The sequence below is a fragment of the Hemicordylus capensis genome, chromosome 2 (genome assembly GCF_027244095.1).
Source record: "Hemicordylus capensis ecotype Gifberg chromosome 2, rHemCap1.1.pri, whole genome shotgun sequence".
In the NCBI taxonomy this organism is placed as follows: domain Eukaryota; kingdom Metazoa; phylum Chordata; class Lepidosauria; order Squamata; family Cordylidae; genus Hemicordylus; species Hemicordylus capensis.
In genome coordinates, this window is record NC_069658.1 from 123,832,173 (window position 1) to 123,854,564 (window position 22,392).

General features: G+C 41.1%; 1 protein-coding gene across 20 annotated transcripts in view; it reads right to left on the minus strand.

Moving 5' to 3' along the window:
• Positions 1 to 2,678: 2,678 nt before the first annotated feature.
• ELAVL2 (ELAV like RNA binding protein 2) overlaps positions 2,679 to 22,392 on the minus strand; it is a 185,189-nt gene continuing 165,475 nt past the window's right edge. For 14 of the 20 annotated variants that reach the window (XM_053298729.1, XM_053298738.1, XM_053298723.1 and 11 more), the window contains 3 exons: positions 22,103 to 22,328; positions 9,877 to 9,915; positions 2,679 to 5,481 (listed from right to left, as the gene is read on the minus strand). In XM_053298729.1, coding sequence (XP_053154704.1) covers positions 5,151 to 5,481; positions 9,877 to 9,915; positions 22,103 to 22,328 — 596 coding nt within the window. In that variant the 3' untranslated portion in view covers positions 2,679 to 5,150. Of the gene's footprint in view, positions 5,482 to 9,876; positions 9,916 to 20,883; positions 21,008 to 22,102; positions 22,329 to 22,392 lie in introns of all 20 variants that reach the window. The other 6 variants (XM_053298731.1, XM_053298726.1, XR_008316722.1 and 3 more) reach the window with 5 other exon arrangements.

The window sequence follows — 22,392 nt, forward strand, 5'->3', positions numbered from 1 at the left end:
ATGCAGCAGGGAAATGACTTGACTAGCAAGCCAGAGATTGTTGGTTCAAATCCCCGCTGGTATGTTTCCCAGACTATGGGAAACACCTATATCGGGCAGCAGCGATACAGGAAGATGCTGAAAGGCATCATTTCATACTACGTGGGAGATAGCAATGGTAAACCCCTCCTGTATTCTACCAAAGACAACCACAGGGCTTTGTGGTCGCCAGGAATAGACACCAACTCGATGGCACACTTCACCTTCAAGGTGGTCAGAATCTCAATTCGCTTTTCAAGACAATACTAACACAATGGAGCCTTGTTTACATGCTAGAACAGCCATTGCCAAGTCTGTATAAACTCTTGTGTTTAGTACAAATGTACAATTCTGTAGCAGGCAACACAGAATTGTGATCTATTTAAATTACACAAAATAGGCCAGTGTGCATACAACCCAACACACACATTCACAGTCATAAGAGCTGGAAGTGGGAACTTTAATTAAAAAGTTCAAGTGAAAGTTCTTAGGATGCATAATTCTGCATTCAATACTTCTTTCTGTGTTTTGAGCTTCCACAGAAGCAAAAAAAAACCAACCACACATCCATGGCTTCTACCCACAAGTAAATAAAAATGAACTCTTACCTGGGGCCACTGTGGGGTGGGAGAACTGCAGAATTCCTTTTTTCCAAGATCTGCTGTACTCACCAACATCAGTAGGATCACCAGCCCCAGTATCCAGTTTCAAGGGGGTACTCACAGTGATCTGCCAGATCCAGTTTATCTTCCACCAGAAATACTGGAGAATCCAGACCGATAAGTATTTACTACTGCACCATTGTGATTATCCAGGTCGCAAGGCAACTTATTTTAACACAGTGGGACTAATTCTTCTTTTAAATTCTAAATGCCATCACTATTTTTGCTTATTAATATAAGGAGACACTGCCATGCAAATTTCTACAAGATAACTTAATGTGCCTGCCCCACCCCAATGATCAATATATTGATATAGTGATCAATAGTAAGATTATTTACTATAAAATCAAACAAACTTTATTGGATAAAATAAAGTGTTGCAGAAATATGCAAGTATTTGCATTTTTACAGAATAACTCTTTGGGCAAAATCTGACTAAGCTCAGTGAATCTGAGGCTTGTATACTCCTATACCAAAAACACTGGTCTAATACAACAGCACCACCAGCACCACCCCGCACATTGTATCTTTTATCCTTCGAAAGAGACATTGCATGCTTAATGGAAAATAGTAGGTATAAGAAAAAAAGTTTTTCCAAACCATGTTATTCAAAACCTACAGAATCACCCATTACAAAACTGGGCTATCCTGCAGTACTTTTAGGCTACCTCCAATAAATGCTAATTATCAAGCAATCAAGGAAGGCAAGCCAAGATTGCTAGTCATATCTATGAGTGATGGTGGGGGTCAAGATGGTGTGCCAAAAGGAGGAGAAAATTATTTCTGAATTTATGAAAAGAAATTGAGTTTAGAGATTGCTGGAAAAGATGGATAAGAGATTCCTGGTGGGCAGCCATGGCTGCTAAAAGTAGTAGGTTGTACTTTGGGATTAGTATTGTCTTCATGCACACATGCCTTCCAACTGCTTAACTAGTGCATGTATTATAATCTAGACCAAAGCAAATACTATGTGCAGCTTTGAAGACTGAATCTCCCAATGTCTTTTTCTTCTTAAAAAGAGCAGCAGACGACCTAATTACGACTGGGACCATAGCAGGGAAGGACACGCTAACCATATCTCCTGCACCATGGTCCTGATCCATATCACACCCTGAAGCTGCTATTAGTTGTGGAGGGAGAACATACAAAGACAATTTAGTGTCTTTTCTCCCCTCCCTGGGCGCTTTCCAGATTAAACCCTACAACAGGGTCATAACGAAACTGCTAAGTGTGCTTCCGTACTTCCTGTGTTGTGATACCACAGTCCCTGTGGTGACAGCAAGATGGTTCACATTTCCAATGCCTTATTTCATATTTTATAGTTGTGTTATAGTGCTACAACATTGCAAATCTGTTACAGAAGAATACCTGTATTTCCCCATTTAAGATTCTAGGTATTGTTTTCAATACGATCCTGCCAACCTGAAGCATTTTACCCCTGTTGCAGCATGTAATCTGGAAAGTGCCCTGGACAGCAGCCGCTTCAGGGAGTGGAGTGATCTGCGTGAAGAACTGTCACGGGATGGTGACCCCCCCATGTCACTCCCCAATGCAAAATCAGGATACCCTGCAGCATTTTTAAGACACACACACACACACACACACACACACCCATACTGGAAGATCTAATTATGGATCTCTAATGCCATGCCTATGTGTGGCCCTTACAAAAGGCACAGCAAGTCTCCAATATCCTCCTCCTCACATATCAGTGACCCTATAAAATGCAGTGTTTAGTAATTCTGGCTGCTGGGGCAAGTTGAACCTGCTAAGCAGCAGCTATCTTACTACACAGGAGTGTACTTTAAAGTGACTTTCACAATGCAGAACACGCCTAATTGCATTGTGACAAAATCAGATTTGACCAGCCCATGCAAATTAGATATATCTCAGTGACACAATACTAGTGTCACATCTAATTGTATCTGTACAGAGTCTGGATTCCTTTTTTCTCCCCACATATTTTGAATGTCACAATCAGTAAAGCACACACAAAAATAAACCCACAAAAATGTTAAAGAGCTGTGCACCACACTCTTCTTTCCCTTCAACTTTGTTTATTGATGTACTGAACATGAAAAAGTACAAAGGATCCGAACACAAAAGAAAACATGTACAGCCTCTTTTAAATACTCAACAGAATATATTTTTTTCTACTCCAACAGATGTGAATTAAGTCATACTGTACAACTTCAAATAAATACCAGCCTTACATTTTATTAAGTGCTCTGATAAACAGTGTAAAGTGAAGCCCGATACATGCCTTCTCATCAATGCCTTTTTTTTTTTGCGCTACAGCAGTATAGAGTAGCAAATAGTATCGCTACTGTTTCCCCTCCCCCCCACCATCACCACAACGGAACTCTTGTTTTCTGAAGCATAGAAATTTTGTTTAAATGCAGAATAGTTGCTCAACACAGCTATGATGAGTGTCTTCAGGAGGCCAATTGGTTTTTTTTTAGTAGCATTGAATGGGTCCAGCATGAAAAGTCGCTTGCCACTTTAACACACTTTATTCTCCCACAGTATATGTACTGTACTATACTGAAAATTTTATAACTACAATTTTTTAAAAAATAAGAATCGAAAGCAACTGCAAAGATAATGTACAAGTATGTTATGCATAGCACATTGCTTGTTCTAAGGGGAAGCGTATGAGCATCTCAGTTTATACAAAAAGCAGGACGTAACTATATAGTTGTCAGTGCATCCTGTGAAGGCACTGCAGCCTTCAGCTTTTAAAAATTTATTATAAGCTAGATGCTAATCAGAAAATATTTGTACTTTTTGACCTTAAATTTCTTCCATACATGGTAGAGACTTTATTATTTCCCCCAAATAAGTGATTTAAGCATCATACAAAGTTAAATTTCAATAGCATACAGGTATTTATGATTCTGGTATGAAAAATGTAAGGAATTTGTTCAAAACCTATGGTTATACTCATTTTTTTTACCACAAACATATTTATAAACAAAAATGTAGCATCACCATAAACAGCTGAAGCTAGACTATCTACAGACAAAATTTGCAACGTATCTGATACACTGTAAATTCAAGTCCCCAGGACAACAAAAATGAATAAGCAGACCTCAAGTAACAATGTTAATGCCATTTACAAAGGAAAAAAACATACAAAACATTCAAAATTTGAACACCACTTGGCATGTTAAGTAAATAGAACAAAAACCAGAAGGGAACTCAAAATATTAGCTGAAAAGAGGTTCATAAACGAAAAATCTTATTTACATTACACAAAGCTCAGGTGTTAGCCTTGAACATAACTTTCAAAATACCTTCAAATATATCCAACGCAAGACTGCTTCTTCCTGATCTGCCATTGCGCAGACCATGTGCAAACATCTTTTTTCTTTAAGACAAAACAATTCTTCAAACAATACTGCAAGTACATCACTAAACACCATGAGCTCTATCTGAAGGGAATTCTATAGGAAGAACAGATTTTTTCCCCCATCTCAGTTAATTTAAATTTCTTGCCTGCTCTTATATACTTTTAAATTTTTCTTTTGTTTCAAAATCACAAGTTAACGTGAGCCACCTATCACATAGTAACCAGGATGTTCAGAGACTGCACCAACGATTACAAAAGCAAAACCAGCAGTGCTTTCCCAGTGATTCCATTTCTTGAATAACAAAGATCTCTAAAGAATTTCTACATCATAAATCTCTCTAAAGTGTTTTTCCCCCAACCACTGCAAATTTCCTGGTAAGTTTTAAAAGCTCACTAGGTGTCATATGAAGAGATTTCTCAAAGTATTCAAGTCAAAATATTTGTTCCAGGACCTGTAAAAAGTTTCTCCAAATTTTCTCTTTTTTATAAAAATAGATGCTTTGTTTTTTTTTTAAACCCACATCAAAGAGGCTCTTATCTCTTTGGCAAGGTACTGCTTTACGAAAAGTTCTCCAGTAATCTTACAATAAGCTTTTATAATGCACCACCCCCCCTTCCCCAACCCAAATCATAATTACAAAATAAATATTTTTAAACTTTATAAATAAAAATGTAAACTTCAAAAACACTTTTCTTGAACAGACTAAACAGCAAGGCATTAAAGTGTAAATCAAACACAACGTAAGACAACTAACATAAGGATTATAACACAAAGCCTCAATATCTACTCACAGGTTCAAGGCAGTCGTGTAAAAGAAATTTCTTCCCTTAGCTCAAACATTTTAAAAGGTCCGCCTTCTTCAAAGAAGGCAATAGAATGCATTGTGACAGGTAAAAACCCTGTACCTCTTGTCCATATTCAAACATAAGATATTTAAGAAGTTTTAATTCAAATACTAGCAATAAAAAATCTCAAATATTTCTTAGGATGCTAGTCTTTTCATCCCCCGCCCCCATCTCAACACTGACTTACAAAGACATTTACTAATGTATAAAGTTTATTTTAACTTGCCTTTGTTGAATAGTTTTCAAATATAAATTGGGCTGAGGGCAACTCATTAGGCTTTGTGCGTTTTGTTTGTTTTAAACGAGACCTGCAAAACTCTGTCTCCAAGACGATATCCATTCAGGCTGGCTATTGCCATGGCTGCCTCATCATAGTTTGTCATAGTCACGAATCCAAAACCTTTGCACTTGTTTGTGTTGAAGTCGCGGATGACCTTCACGTTGGTAACTGCTCCGAAGGGTCCGAACATTTGCCACAGGATGCTCTCATCTGCATCAGGAGCTAAATTGTACACAAAAATGCACCATCCTGTTCCCGCATGTCCCGGGATATTGATCCCAGCCAAACTGGTCATTCCATCAATGGTCATTGGAGAAAACCTACTAGCCAATGTGGGAAAAACAGAAAAAAACACAAAAAGTATTTAGGGAACGGGCTACTTCAAGACATGAATTCAAGAATGCAGTTTATTCCCACGTATTAACATGCTGAATAAAGTAAACTAAGAACCTTTCTGCACAATGTGTGTGCTGTAAAGGTGCATTTGTTTTGCAGAGTATGCATGTCTTTCCTCAAAGGCTGCAAAATGACTGACATCCAGCATTCTCATTCAAGATGTTAACTTAGTCATGTTAAAAAGCAGGAATTTGCAGAAATGCGCTCTTGCACAAATGTCCCCATTAATATAAATGAGGTGTAGTGGTGTGCATCGGTTCGGATCCGTCCGGACCGGCAAGGGGGTGGTGGCTACCTTTAAGGGCGGGGGGGTAGAACTTACCCCTCCCGCCGCTCTTCCTCCTCTGGCGCTGCTTTTAAAATCCAAGTTTTCGGGGAGGCAGTGTGCGTATGATGTATGTGGCGCCAGGCGCGCGTCGTGACGCACGCATGCGTGTTGGCTTGTAAGCTACTTCCGGGCAACGACGGGGGCCGGGGCAGCAGGGAAGAACGTTGCCGCCCTGAAAACTTGGATTTTAAAAGCAGCGCCAGAGGAGGAAGAGCGGCGGGAGGGGTAAGTTCTACCCCCCCGCCCTTAAGGGTAGCCACACACCCCCGCCGGACTGGTCTGGATCCAGACTGGTTCGGAGGCCCCCAAAATGGCGTCTGGACCGGTCTGTGCACACCACTAATGAGGTGTGTTGAAGTTGCCCAAATGCAAGCACACTTGAGGAAGTGCAACACTAGTCTGGAACACAAGCTCATGAATTTGTGCAACTAGCTAGAACTATGATTATACTGAGAAATAAATTAAAACTGGATAATTAGCACTCCCATGCTTTCTTTCAGACACTGAGAGCAAGGTGTTCTGCTGAGTCTCAACACTGGGAGGAATGGAGTAATCTCAGCCAATATTGGGACAGACCAGAATTACCTATCCTCAGGAGGTCATGTGTCCTCAGGAGTTGCTGCTCTAGGTAGTTCTCCTTCCAGTCTTTTTGGCAACAATGGTAAAGTGCCCCTACAAGCTTAATTCAGAAAAACAGTATGCCTCCATTATCAAATGTTTGGGGAACTGCTATAGCAACCACTCTATACTTTGAAAGAAGATTAGTCAAAGGTCATGAGCTATTTACTAGCTATCATTTGCAACCTATTGATCTTCAACACCCCTACCCCATCTCTTCATCTTTCTTAAAAAGTTTTAATTTAGTTCATTGGAGGCTAAGTACACTCATCCTGCAGTTCCAAACAGGAATGGTTCTAATTTTTCCTTTTAAAAAAGTGAAGAGCAGTAAGGCACTCCTGCACTGTTGTCCTATTTTATGAATATTTTGTTTAGATACTTTGATAAAATATTTTGTAAAATGTTCATGCTCAAAGGCTCGCCTGCTCTTATAATGGGATAAAGTCGTTCACACAATCTAATTGTGTGGGGCAGGGAAGGGCTGGTAGAAGGCAGGAGCGCACCTACCTCCCCCGCAGACAGTCTGGCTGTCCTCTTCAGCCATACTGCTTGCAAGCCCACGAGTCAGGCTGCTGGGAGCAGTGCGGTCATCTGGAGGCCAGGGAATCACAGCCCGGCCTTCAGGAATCTGACAATGCACCACTGCCGAGCGCTCTAACCACCTGGCTCTATGAACACTCAGGCTACAGGCAGCCTAAGCATTCATACAACCGGGGACTAGGGAAGATAGGCACACTCACTCTTCTACCTCAGTAAACGCCTGGGTAGAAAACTCGGGTTACCCTGTGGGGCACTGCCAGAATCAGGCCCAATCCCGGAGCGCCACACAAGCAGCCTTACCCAGTAGATGGGCATGCCACTGGCTCGTCTGGTGGCTACTCAGGGACAAGCCTTCTCTGTTGCTGCCCCGAGGCTTTGGAATGCACTCCCTGGTGAAATAAGAGCCTCCCCATCTCTGACAATTTTTAAAAAGTCTTTAAAGAGGCATCTGTTCACCCAAGCTTTTAAGTGATACTGTTTTGATTGTTTTTAATGTTTTAAAATACTGTTTTAAATTTTTTTTTAATTGTTGTGTTTTACATTTCTTGTTTTTGTTTTTAACTGTTGTTTTAATGTTGTTTTTATCTTGTAAACCGCCCAGAGACATAAGTTTTGGGCAGTATAAAAGTATGTAAAATAAATAAATAACTATCCTAAAAGACAATGGAAATTATTTCAAAAGGTGTTAACACCTAACATTGCTAATCTACATATGATCCCAAGTGTGTTAGGGTCACACTTTGCCTCAGTCATGAACTCAACTCAAGGGTGCAAGGAGACATGATGCAGGAAAACAGGATCTCCCAAAAACAACAACTAATAGCAGTCACAGCTGTCCCTCAAATCTGATCCAAGCTGGGAGATGCCAGTTAGCATTCTCACTAAACCATTTTCCTGAATGGAATGATCACTCCATTCTAAGCTGTTAGTTACCCATGGGGGGTGGGAATGGGATGGTATGACTATGGACAACTTGGATTTTCCCTTCTAGGAAAGACAGGAGGAAGAGGGGATTTTAGAACACAGACAATGGCATGAAGGAATAGTTTAACCGCTTCCTCTAGCCCTAAAGATTTGCAGGGACCCATAACTGTTAAAATATTAAAAGGCTGAGAAATCCTGATCATGAATCTATTCCGTTGCATCTATTTCAGCCTGTAGGGAAACCACTATTTCTTGGGCACCACTTCTCATATGCAGTAAGAGCCAGTATGGTGTATCAGTTAGGATGTTTAACTAGGATTGGTGAGACCCAGGCTCAAATCCCTGTTCAGCCATGAAACTCACTGGGTGACTCTGGGCTAGACACTTCTCTTTCAGCCAAACCTACTTCACAGGCTTGTTATGAGGATAAACATAACTATGTACATCATTCGAGACTTTTTGGAGGAAGAGTGGGATATAAGTGTGAACTAAACATGGGGCTATTACTGTTCTATATTGCAGAAATGTATAAGATATACTGAGGTAATATATGTGAACTACTTTGACCACTAAGTTATGCTAGTATCACTGTTAACAAGTCCATTTTACAATGGACATGTGCAACTATATGTGTTAATAACTTAATGTTAATGTTAATGTGCAACTATAAATGTTAATAACTTAATGTTATTGGCAGTGCAAAGAATGACATCTCTCGCACAAAGATTAAGATGCAACTAGAAGACCGCTCCCTGCTGCCACATCCAGGTAGTGCAGGGGGCAGAGTTTTGCATCCGGCCCTTGAGATAGACTCGGGGGGTGCCATTTTGGCTCCCTTGGCACATGACTTGGGCTGGTCAATCAGAGCAAGGAAGCGGCTGCTGAAGTGGCCAGCTCCCATCAGATCACCCTCAGTTGTTCTGGGGCAAAGCACCCATTGCCCCCCATCCCATTTCAGTGAGAGTATTCCAGTTGCCTTTTGGGGCGAAGTAGGAATATTTGGGGTTACACCCTATTGGCTCTGGTGTGGCCTTTCCCCACCTATTTCTCACTATTTGTTAGATTGTCATTATTGAATGTTTGGTCATTTTGCAGGTGAGTGCAGATTGGGGTAGGTTGCAGTGTTGCCTCTAACATGGATTCCCAGATGATGTTGATTACAACTCACATAATCTCCAAACAAAAGGTTGTCTTATTCGGTGTCTTACTGGAGGACCATTTAAGGCAAGAGGCAAGCAGAGGAACAGCCCTTGGGTGGAGATCCACCCCTACTTGGAGGCTGGCTGGTGCCCACCACTCAATGTTTTGTGGCCTGGGTGGGGGCTGGCTGACCTCCCCTCAGCGGGGTTAAAACCTTGTGGTGGTGGAAACATCTGGCTTTGGCACCAGTCTTTGTCCTGTGGTGGGCAGTCCTCCTTATGAGGCTGACCCACAGTGGGGGTACCTGCACCCTAATTGTAAATGCCTCATTGCAGGTTATTGTAATTAAATTAATTAAAAATGGCCCATGTTCATCCAGTCACATGTGTCTTGTTGTTATTGGTGTGCAACACACATAATCAGTGCAAAAAGGCCCAAAGTTATTTCAAAATGCTAGACTCATACACAAGGCAATACTATAGTGTCACCAAATGCTGGACACTAACTGTGCAATAACAGCGGTCAGCTAGAGAAACAAGCATGTTAATAATAATGCTAGGAATGGAAAGTATAAAGGTGATGGCAAGGTAGGAGGTGGTAAGTGATGCACTGAAATAAAAATGGTTTGTTTAATATCTGAACATGCAAGCAACAACTCAATAAATTATATATTTTTTAAAATGGTTACAGTACTCCAAAGTATTTTCAACTCAAGCACTAGCTTATTATTAGGAAGGTTAAGTATTATAGACCTAACATGATTCCTCATTACCTCTTTACTCCATAAGCCATATTGAGCAGATTGTCCAACCTGCAAAACACATTTAAGTAAAGTGTTCAGTCTACAGATTTACCCTCAAGTGCACTATTGCTAGTATGTCTTGAAAGGTTTTTCACAGAACAGGTTTACAAGGCTAAATAGGTACAGTAAGCCAACATACATTACCGGCATCCTGCCCACCCCCACCCCCTTTGCTAGAGAGAGAAAGAAATGATAGTGTGTACCAGAACCAGTCTTGATTACACTTCCATTAGGTATTTATATACAAGAAAGAGTGGGCTTCAGAAGGACATAGCACAACACTTTCAATTCTGCAATATCAAGATAATTGGGTATTTTTAAAGTAACAGAACACCTATATTTAAATAATTCAGAGAATGAATTTCATTCAGGAATACTTACAGAAAAGCATAGATGTATTCATGATAGAAGAGGATATTCCACTAAGGAACTGAACAGAAGTACTGAGCAATTGTGGCTCTATTCCCAATGCACTGATACAATGCCCTTTGGGCTGGAGCCAAAGGGGGAGTGGGTGACAGTTACTTTACACATATTTTCTGCCCTCCCTTACAATTTCCAGTAATGATTAGATATCTTGTTAAATTAATTATTTCAACTGTTTTGGTTAGATTTCAATAGTACCAACACAAACTGAAAATATTTATGAAAATAATTTTATAGCGTCAGCATGACAGAAAAGCAACATTTTCACTTTTAACTTGTTGCAAAATAGAAACTTCTTATGCAGACCACTCAAGCTTAGAGTGGTTTCACATTCTAAAGTTGAGGGAGAGGGTGTATATGTTAATGCTGGCTCCCTCCGAACCAAGTGACGAATCTGAATCCTGACCTCAGTATGCACATTCCTTTCTCCTCAGAGGGCACCTTCCCTTTTCCCTCCCACCCCCTTGAACCATAGTTAAGGGAAAGGTTCAGGCTGCTGTCAGCAAAACTACTAATGCTAGCCAGGATGTGAATGAGATGCCCACTTTCAATTATGTGAGATATTTTGGGGACATGGGGAAGAAATTGAGCAGCAAATACACATCTCTGAAGCTGGCTCTCATATTCTTAACCCAGATTAAGAGGGAGCCAGCATTGTCTAAATGGCCCTTCAAGTTCAAATGAAAGCAATAAAAATTTAAGGAACTGTGCTGGTTATCTAATAAAACATTCAATTGATGGCCTCAGTGCAAAGAGCGTTGTCTGCAAAATGAGGCATTTCTGCACAGATAGTACGTATTTTCTATTTCCACAGGATTCCCAATATTTTGGATGGCGGGGTGTGTGTGTGCAGCTGGGAGTCAACTGGAGACATCATTGCCCTGGTATGCACATGGAAGCTTTTCCTATAACCTGAACGTTCTGCTATAAAATACACAGAGGGAAAGGAAACAGATGAAAACATTACCTTTGACTTTAATTTTTTTTTTAAACTCACTTTAAGCATAAAGTAGGTGTTTATTAGGCCTCAATCTCCCTGAAAGTTGTATGCTTTCATTGATATGACATAAACCACTTTCTCAACCAAGTGTTCTGAAGAAAAAATGAAAATCTCATATGCCAACTGCCTTAGAGAAGAAGTGGCTTATGGTAAAAAGAATGCATTGGTATTATTTACAAGGAGGCATCTGCTGGCTACATTAGGTTTGTTCAGTGTTAATTAACAAGCCAGCCACAAAGTTGTCTCCATACGTACTGCCCCATAATTCCCTGTTCAACTCAAACAATGTTTGCATTTAATTTAGAAATAGTCTAAGAGGCAGTCCATGCTTTTAACACAATCTGTGCTCCTAAGAAGAAATTCTCTGATAGCCCCATATTCTTCAAATACCTGTGATTAATTATGCAGAATCCAATTTGCACAGTTAGAGAAGTAAATGGAAGTTTATGTTAAACACTTAATGTTTATGAAAGCCTATGAAATAAATTTCAAAAATTGTTCCAGTGAAGAGAAGCTGTCACTATAAAATCTCACCACCTAAACATGTGATGTGTGCATGGTATCTCAGTGCCCCTAAACTAACAGGTATCTGCTAAGGAAAGCAAGCTGCTACCGCTAAAGAAAGAACAGTTAAGAGTAAAGGGGGGAAAGGTCAATAATGCTGCTGGCTGTATGAACAGCACCTTACCACTGCCATTCTTAAGTCGTCTTCCATATGAATGTGACCTTAAGTGTTGGGAAGGTGGCATAGATCGCCATCCAGGAAAGCCTCAGTATCTGGCAAATGGGTTTTATTTTGTTTCAAAACCTATCTGACCAGAGGCAGCATAATTATGCACACCATGAGCAGCAAGCCATCCTTTACTACAACAACTGAAAAAACATTATGCATATGAATCAGTGGTCCCTCTAATTTTTTCCATCTCTGTGTGGAATGAGTTTTGTCCTGGGTGGCAATATCAAAGACACTGTGTGAGCACATGCATTCAGAGCGGGGCCTTCCTATTTCAACCTGAGTAGGATCTAATATTAACTGAACAAACATCAGAAAACTTGTGAGCGCACGCATGCCTTAGAGGGAACAGTGATGTGAGTCTTTAGGCTGTATGGTACTGCCTGAATTTGTCCTAGATTTGGTGATCATGCCAGAAGATGATCCAGAATACATATCCCAGAATGCATGTCCCAGAATACATGTGAGTGTCACCACTTTGGGGCATAAAGCTGACAAATCATATTCGGGTGGGCATCTACATTTGTGTTTATTGCAGATTTCAAACATGCCCATAATTCACCTGGAATTGTCTGCATGTGGATGCTAACATGCACTACCACATACATATGGGCTAATTTGGAGACTATAGAAGAGTATCTCTCCTGACTGCAGGGTGGATTTGATTTAAATCACAATTTAAATCACTAGTCAGTAAGACTAGATTTAAATCATGGGTTTTTTTTACATAAAGACTCATTCTTGCTGGTATAATCTTAAGTGTTTGCAACCAGATGAAGGTTTCATTTTTGGTCCTCTTCTAGGTAGAAAAATTGCCCAAAATAATCTTACAGAAACCTCTGGAAGAGCATGACATTGTGAATGGATTAATTGAATTAATTTACCAAAAAAATTAAACACTGCATATATATAGCCTCATGTTACATAACTAAAAACTAACCCTTATTTCATGATGAATGCCTTTGGACTATAATGTATCTTAAATAGAAAACTATCTTTAGATAGATTTTTTCCTTAAAAAGCATTTTATTTTTTAAAAAATCCAGTTTAAATTAAAAATCCAATTTAAATAAAAAAACTGATTTTATTATTTATTTATTTTTAATCATTGATTTTTATCCACCCTGCCTGACTGCCAAAAGACTTGCTTTTAGACAAGCTTTTACTGTCACTACCATCTCTGCAGAAAAGTCAGCATAGCTATTTATAGGTCCTTAGTACCATAGTATTTCAGCTGCTTGTGTTCTCTTATGTTTTAACCCCACATTTGCAGTTCATAGAAAAGAAAAATATTGCTGTCATCCAATACCAACCAGTAAAAACAGTAAGGAAGATGCACTGTCTCAATACAGACACAATCCATTCCATCCATTTCTATACTGAACAGTATACATTATTCTGAATCTTAGAACTGCCTATAGTTGTCCACAATGGGGATGCCTCCTAAATCTCATATAGTATTTTTAATAGTATTAATCCATTAAGCAGCTCACCATTAGGTAGTGTTGCATTTTTTTTCATCCTATGTGAAGTAGATTAACAACTCTATTTAAAAATTCACTTTTCCCTGGCACAGCAAACATGCTCCCATTGGCTGAGGTGATTATGACATCAATGCTGATCAGCCTCCCTGCAGCCTTCCGATATGTGTGGGAGGACTGACTAAGTTGTATAGATTTGTTTTGCACTCATGACTGAAAATGACTGAAGGATTTGTAAAAGGAAAATTCAAGAAATCTGCCATTTGCAAATTATGCATGATCAAAAGTTTCTTCACTGGCAATGGAGATTATGTTGAGGCGTGTGAGGAGAAACATTAAAGTCCTCATACAGTAGAGTATGCTATGGTGGTAAAGAAGTTCAGCCCAAGAGATTATCTGGAGACAGTAGTAGGTTTAGTTCAAAAAAACACAGATTTATTAGGAAACTAAAACATCACATACTCCAAGAGCTATAGAATAACATACCCAAGCAGGCACTAGCCTTCAACACCTGAACAGTTCTAACCTACTCTAAACTGACCAAGAAAGACCTATTAACATCTCATCATGCCTCTAGTGGCCAGAAGGGCTCACTGCGGTGCTAAGAGCAATGCTTTAGAATTCTCACTTCTAACACTCCTTCTCATTGCTTGAGCACCAATCAACCACTACCGTCATCTCATGCAGTGCTAGAAAACGATCTCTTGGAAATGGCTTTGTGAGTACATCTGCTATCTTCTCACAGTATTTCAACTCCACAAGGCCCTTTTCTTGTACATGACGTACTTAATGGTATTGTGTGTCAATATGCTTTCGTCTGGATTTTGTCTTCTCCATTTATGAAAGTGAAATACAACTTTGGAACTGATGAACCAAAAGCAACTGAATTGTTTGACAAACTATGTCTTGCAACAATTTCTGTATCCATACCATTCCCTGGCAAGCCTGAGTGGTTGACACATATAAGCAAAAGTGTTTCGCTTTGACTGCACCAACTAATCATTCCTCCTCCATAAAAAGAATAGGCATCCACTTGTGCATTTATGATCTGTTCTGTCTTCTGCCCAGTCTGCATCCATATAACCCACTAGTCTAGGATTACTACTTGCTGGCAATTTAAGTTTTATTTGAGCTGTACTTTTAAGGTCCCTACCGAGTATTTTAACTGCAATCCAGACGTTTTGTGTCCATGTACTCTCTTCCCTGCTTAAAATTCCCATAGCTCCAGCAATGTCTGGACTTGTTACTGTGGCGATATATAGAAGTTTCCCAATTGCTCTCCTATATTGCCCATTGTCTGGCAGAAGCTCACTGTTTGCATCTTGCTTGAAGAAGCTGGCTTCCACTGGAGTGCTGACTTCCTTGGCATCTGTAAGACCCAGACATTCTAAAAGGTCTTATCTTTTGTTTCTGGTTAAGAAGACAAACTCTTTCTACTCATACTCCGAGATACAAGGAAATGTTTCCCAGTTGCTTTACTTCAATTTATTTGTTTAAATGCTCTACCATTTCATCACTATCTTCTCTGTTTTGAAAAGGTCACATGCTTGATTTGGTCTTTCACTCTGATCAGGGTGGTGTTCCGCGGGTGGGGACTCCTGTGATTTCCCCATTGTCATGGACGGACCACCATCTGGTTAAGGTTGGACTTACAACCACTTCCCAGCTCTGCAGGGGCGAGGGGCATATTAGAATGTTCCGTCCAAAGAGGTTATTGGATCCAGTAGGATTCCAAGAAGCCTTGGAGGGATTTAATGTTGGCTTTGCCGGTGATCCTGTTGATGCCCTAGTTGAGAAGTGGAACAACTTGCTCACCAGGGCAGTTGATGTGATTGCTCCCAAGCGTCCCCTCTGACCTGCTTCAAAATTGGCCTCTTGGTATACGGAAGATCTATAGGGGCTGAAACAGCAAGTAGGCGACTGGAGCGCAAGCGGAGAAAGACTCAACTCAAATCTGATAGTTGCGATGTAGAGCACATCTAAAGATCTATGCTCAGGCAATATGTGCGGCAAAGGGACGGTTCTTTTCTGCCCGTATTGCCTCTGCGAGTTCATGTCTTGTGGAGTTGTTCAGGGTTATAAGGGGACTAGTATCTGCCCCCACTCCCTTGAACCAGAATATGGAGTCATCAGTTACCCGCTGTGATGTGTTTAAAGAGTTTTTCGCAGATAAAATCTCTCTGATTCGGGCCAACCTAGATGGAGACTCCACAATAAATATTTATTTATATATCGCCTTTCATTAAAAACAATCGCAAAGCGGTTTACAAAAGTTAATGATTAATATGAGGTCTGAACTGGAGGTGCCCAACAACTCATCTTCTGTGATTCGACTGGATCGGTTTCAGTCTGTGATTCCTGAGGATGTGGACAAGCTACTTGGGGCGGTGAGGCCTACAACTTGTTCTCTTGACCCTTGCCCAACCTGGCTTGTTCTATCTAGCAGGGAGGCTGTTGTAGACAGCCCGGTGGAAATCATAAAAGCTTCTCTGAGGGAGGGCAGGATGCCTCCCTGTCTTAAGGAAGCAATCATTAGACCTCTTCTAAAGAAGCCTACATTAGATCCCTCGGAGTTGAGCAATTATAGGCCTGTTTCCAATCTCCCATGGCTGCGCAAGGTAATTGAGAGGGTGGTGGCCTCAGCTCCAGGCAGTCTTGGAGAAAACTGATTATCTAGACCCATTTCAAATTGGTTTTTGGGCGGGCTATGGGGTGGAGACTGTCTTGGTCAGCCTGATGGATGATCTCCAATTGGGAATTGACAGAGGAAGTGTGACTTTGTTGGTCCTTTTGGATCTCTCGGCGGCTTTCGATAATATCGACCATAGTATCCTTCTGGAATGTCTAAGGGGGTTGGGGGTGGGAGGCACTGTTTTACAGTGGTTCTGCTCCTACCTCTCGGATAGATTCCAGATGGTGTCAATTGGAGATAGTTGCTCTTCTAAATCTGAGCGTAAGTATGGTGTCCCTCAAGGCTCCGTACTTTCTCCAATGCTTTTTAACATCTACATGAAACTGCTGGGTGAGATCATCAGGGGATTTTGGAGCTGGGTGTTACCAGTATGCTGATGACACCCAGATCTACTTCTCCATGTCAACTTCTTCAGGAGTTGGCATATCCTCCCTAAATGCCTGCCTGGAAGCAGTAATGGGCTGGATGAGGGAGAATAAACTTAAGCTGAATCCAGATAAGACGGAGGTACTTATTGTGCGGGGTCAGAACTCCAGAAATGATTTTGATCTATCTGTTCTAGATGTGGTCACACTTCCCCAAACGGAACAGGTTTGCAGTCTGGGAGTACTTCTGGATTCACACCTCTCCCTGGTTTCTCAGGTTGAGCCAGTGGCCAGGAGTGCTTTCTATCAGCTCCAGCTGATACGCCAGCTGCACCTGTTTCTTGAGATCAATGACCTCAAAAGAGTGGTACATTTGTTGGTAACCTCCAGACTTGACTTCTGCAATGCGCTCTATGTGGGGCTGCCTTTGTACGTAGTCCGGAAACTTCAGTTGGTTCTGAATGCAGCAGCCAGCTTGGTCTCTGGGTCATCATGGAGAGACCACATTACTCCTTTAGTGATGGATCTACACTACACTGAGGGAAATAAGTATTTGATCCCCTGCTGATTTTGTCCGTTTGCCCTCTGACACAGAAATGACCAGGCTATAATTGGAATGGTAGGTTTATTGTAGCTGTGAGAGACAGAACAACAACAAACCAACCCTCAAAAGCCCAGTGCCCAAAAGTCAGCGATGGATTTGCATTGTAGTGAGGGAAATAAGTATTCGATCCCCTATCAAACAGCAAGATTTCAGGCTCCCAGGTGTCTTTTCACTATATGCAGGTAACGAGCTGAGATGAGGAACACCCTCTGTAAGGGAGTGCTCCTAATCCCAGCTTGTTACAGTACCTGTATAAAAGACACCTGTCCATAGAAGCAAGCAATCACTCAGCTTCCAAACTCACCACCATGCCCAAGACCAAAGAGCTGTCGAAGGATGTCAGGGACAAGGTTGTAGACCTGCACAAGGCTGGACTGGGCTACAAGACTATCACCAAGCAGCTTGGTGAGAAGGTGACTACAGTTGGCACGATAACTCGCAAATGGAAGAAACACAAAATAACTGTCAATCTCCTTCGGTCTGGGGCTCCATGCAAGATCTCACCTCATGGCGTTGTAATGATCATGAGAACGGTGACAAAGCAGCCCAGAACTACACGGGGGGAACTTGTCAATGATCTCAGGGCAGCTGGAACCATAGTCACCAAGAAAACAATTGGTAACACACTACGCCGTGAAGGACTGAAATCTTGCAGTGCCCGCAAGGTCCCCCTGCTCAAGGCAGCACATGTACAGGCCCGTCTGCAGTTTGCCAATGCACATCTGAATGATCCAAAGGAGAACTGGGCGAAAGTGTTGTGGTCAGATGAGACCAAAATCGAGCTCTTTGGCATCAACTCAACTCGCCGTGTGTGGAGGAGGAGGAGGAATGCTGCCTATGAGCCCAAGAACACCATCCCCACCGTCAAACATGGAGGTGAACACATTATGCTTTGGGGGTGTTTTTCTGCTAAGGGGACAGGACACCTTCACCACATCGAAGGGACGATGGACGGGACCATGTACCGTCAGATCTTGGGTGATCACCTCCTTCCCTCAGCCAAGGCATTGAGAATGGGTCGTGGATGGGTATTCCAGCATGACAATGACCCAAAACACACAGCCAAGGCAACAAAGGAGTGGCTCAAGAAGAAGCACATGAAGGTCCTGGAGTGGCCCAGTCAGTCTCCAGACCTTAATCCCATAGAAAATCTGTGGAGGGAGCTGAAGGTTCGGGTTGCCAAACATCAGCCTCGAAACCTTTCTGACTTGGAGAGGATCTGCAAAGAGGAGTGGGACAACATCCTTCCTGGGTTGTGTGCAAACCTGGTGGCCAACTACAAGAAACGTCTGACCTCTGTGATTGCCAACAAGGGTTTTGCCACCAAGTACTAAGACATCTTTTGTGAAGGAATCGAATACTTATTTCCCTCACTACAATGCAAATCCACCGCTGACTTTTGGTCACTAAGCTTTTGAGGGTTTGTTTGTTGTTATTCTGTCCCTCACAGCTACAATAAACCTACCATTCCAATTATAGCCTGGTCATTTCTGTGTCAGAGGGCAAACAGACAAAATCAGCAGGGGATCAAATACTTATTTCCCTCACTGTAGCTGCCAATAGGTTTCCGGAAAGAATACAAAGTGCTAGTTATAACTTATAAAACACTAAACTGCTTAGGTCCTGGGTATTTAAGAGAACGTCTTCTTCACGACAAGCCCCACCACCCACTGAGGTCATCTGAGGAGGTCCGTCTCCAGTTACTGCCAACTCGTTTAGTGGCTACACAGAGATGGGCCTTCTTGGTCACTGCCCCGAGATTGTGGAATGCGCTCCCTGCTGAGATACAATCCTCCCCATCTCTGGCAATTTTTTAAAATACACCTGAAAACCCATCTTCTTGCCCAAGCTTTCTCAGTTTTTTGAAATTTTTAGGTTTTAATCTCTGGTTTATTTTAAATTGTTGAATTGTTTTAAGTTTTTGTATGTGTCTTTAACTTGTTTTATGCTATAGTTAACCGCCCAGATTTGAAAGTTTGGGGTGGTGTACAAATCTGATAAATAAATAATAAAGAAAGAAATATTATCAATTGAACAGTGGAATAAAGGCAAGCTTCAACTGATTGCCCCACATTTTCCAAATAAAATCTAGGCAGCAATTAAAGTAATCAACTACCCACCTTTAACATTTTTCAGCAAGTTTTTTTTTTTAAATTGTAAGATCTCATATAGCTATGAACCTACATAGAAACCAATGAAACCTCAACATCATATGTTTGGAATGGGAATTCCAGGACAGTACTGATGCGCTATTTTTAATATTGCAGTGCAAACAGATTTCTTGGGCAAGTGCTCGATAGTTTGGCGTAGTTGGATACCTTCAAATACGTAAGCAGCAGTGAGTGTTTTGAGGTGCACCTGAATAAGTGTTCCTCTCTGAAGTAGCCGATGAAACAATCCATTTTAAAAGGTATCTACAACCATCCTAAGCTAGCCATCCAGTTAAGCTAGTTTAATTAAGGCAAACAAGAAAGTACTGATATGGTCAGCTCCAGTCCAACTGATTAGGTAGTCAATTGTTTACTAGAGAAGACCACGTGCAACAAAAAAACATCATGTGAAAAGCCAGGTGCCCTAACCATTGGCCTGTACACTGTGGGAATCTCAAAAATGCTGGTTAAAACATCCTTAACCTCACCTTAGAAATAATAGCAAGTCACTAAAAGATGTTTCTAGATTCCCCGTGTCTGTGAAAATTCCCCGTACTGTAATCAGAGACTAACACAGCCATCCCTTATCAGGAAATTCTACTGTTCAGGCAGACACCTGAGCAAAAGGGATAAAGAAGCCACTCCACTTTGACATGACTTTCCTGCTCCAGTGTAAAGCATGAGAACTTCAGCATATGTGGTACATAGGTTTGGCAAAATACCTGTATGTTGATCCAAGCAGTATGACAAACACAAGCTCAAGCGCAACTGGTTAGCGGTATACATTCTAACTCAAGTAACAGTATAATGTAACACTCATAGGCTTGAGACATCTAGTGCAACTGACCATAGCAGTATGCGAGTTTCCTGCAAAATGAGATAGAATGTTTTCTAGTCCCCTAACTCAACTGAGATATTTATCATGTTTATCAAATCATTGCAGTGAGTTTTAAGGCATGGGGCACTGCACTGAGGATTTCCAAGATCTAAGCTAATATTTTAAGCAGGTTTACAAGGAAACAGGTCCACATGATCAACTTCTAAGTCAACATTTTAAGAACGCAAATGACAAGTGATAGAACCAATGTCATAGTGCTCTCAAAGTGTCATTAAAAACTACTGTAGGACAATCTGAAAATCTTTCAAGTACACAAAACTGACACTAAAAGCAGTCTAGGCAGCATCGACATTCAGGTTATCAGGAGATTGTAACCCAGTAAAACTATTCTTTGTTTACATTAGTTAAGAAAGCAAAGGTAAAACTGTATGGAAATCACTTCTGGGACATGTCTCAACACTAACTAGCAAGTATTTCCAGCTTATATGCCATATCTTCCTTCCCTTCAGAATCAGCTGCCACTGTTCCCAACCCCATGAATATCACCCACAATTTGTATGTTTTTTAGGCAATATAGGGGAGAGCTGGACCAATGTTTTGAATCAAGACTGCTCAGGGACTTCAAAAGGCCACAGGATATTGTGTGCCTCAACCCTGGCAGCAGCCATTTCTGCAGGAATTTATTTACCTCTTTTTCATGTCAGTGCAGCAACTCCCCAATGACCTTACTTCAGGCACAGTGCATTCTGGGATTCCTCTTCTGAGCAGTGCTACCTCTGCCCCGGCACTCAGTACTGGAGCAGGCAGTCTGCCTACGGAAAAAGGGCAAGTCTACTTTTATTCAATATTCAGCGGTTTGACAGAGTATTCTTTGAAAAAACAAAAACAAAATCAAAAACTCTCTAGGAAGACCAGGAAATCCACTGAATACTGAATAAAAACCAACTGCCTTTTCCTGCAACAGCAGCAAGCTTGCTATAGAGAATGCTCTGTGAATAGGCAAGCTAGTAACACAAAATGCCAGGAAATTCCTTGGAGCTAAATAAGCCCACTATTGGCCAGGTGCTTAATGGACACACATTAAAATTGGGAGTCATAGGGACTCTGGTTTGTTTGTTTTCCATTCAAGATTTCTGCTGTCAACCAAGGACAACCAGTCCTTTGACCAAATTTCCAGTCTGCTTTTGCACAGCAATATCTACTGCCTCCATGTTTTTTCTTTTTAAACCATTCCTTCTAAAAACTGGTTTCTAGTGCAAACCAGCATGACGTTTAAAAGAGGCACAAATGCACAAGAACATTCATGAAAAAGCACTAAGCTAATACCAAGACCTCAAGCAGTTCATGAATGTGGATTAACACAATATTTGTTTAAATTCACACCATCTGTCCTTTTCAGTACACCAAAATATCACAGAGGAAAGCATAGGATTGTAAGCTCAGTATCTCAAGAATAGAGACCCACACCCATTGATGATTTTTTAAAAGTGTTTCCACAAAATAAAAAAAATTTAAAGTGAGAAGGATGAGCAAGGACGATGACCCAGAACAACTCCTCCAAGCCAGAAGTAAACAGACATTTTAAGAGGTAAAGTTTTAAAGACAGTTAAGGAACTTGTCCAGTGTACTACAAACTGAATTACTTACTATAGAAAATCAAAAATAAGCTTAAAATCATGATGCAAATTGGAAAAAAGTTCAAATGTTACCAGTTAGCTGCTTAAACGTCTCACCTGTTAATAGCTACCAATAGATGGCAGTGCTCTTAAATAAGTTATTTACTGTTATGCATTTCAAATAAACAAGGGGCGAGTTAGAAATTATCTAGCAAGTTATAGTTTCATTGTGTCCTAAGGCAACTGCAAATTGAATGATTGACACAGGAGGCATCATATTCTTCCACTTACCTAAAACGTTGAGCCTGCTGAGCTAGAGGTCCAGGATACCTTCTGTTTGGAGACTGGTACAGCTGGGAAAGGATGGCCTGGTTGGTTTTTTGGCTTGGATTGTTGGCAAACTTTACAGTGATTGGCTCAGTGGCACCTGGAGGTTTCTGCCCATTCAAGCCTTTGATGGCCTCCTCTGCCTCAATCCGCTTGTCAAACCGGATGAAGCCCACGCCCCTTGAAACTCCTGCATAAAAGTACAAGACATAGGGTTTGTTCATTACTCACTTCTGTTGTTAGGCTCAAAAGAT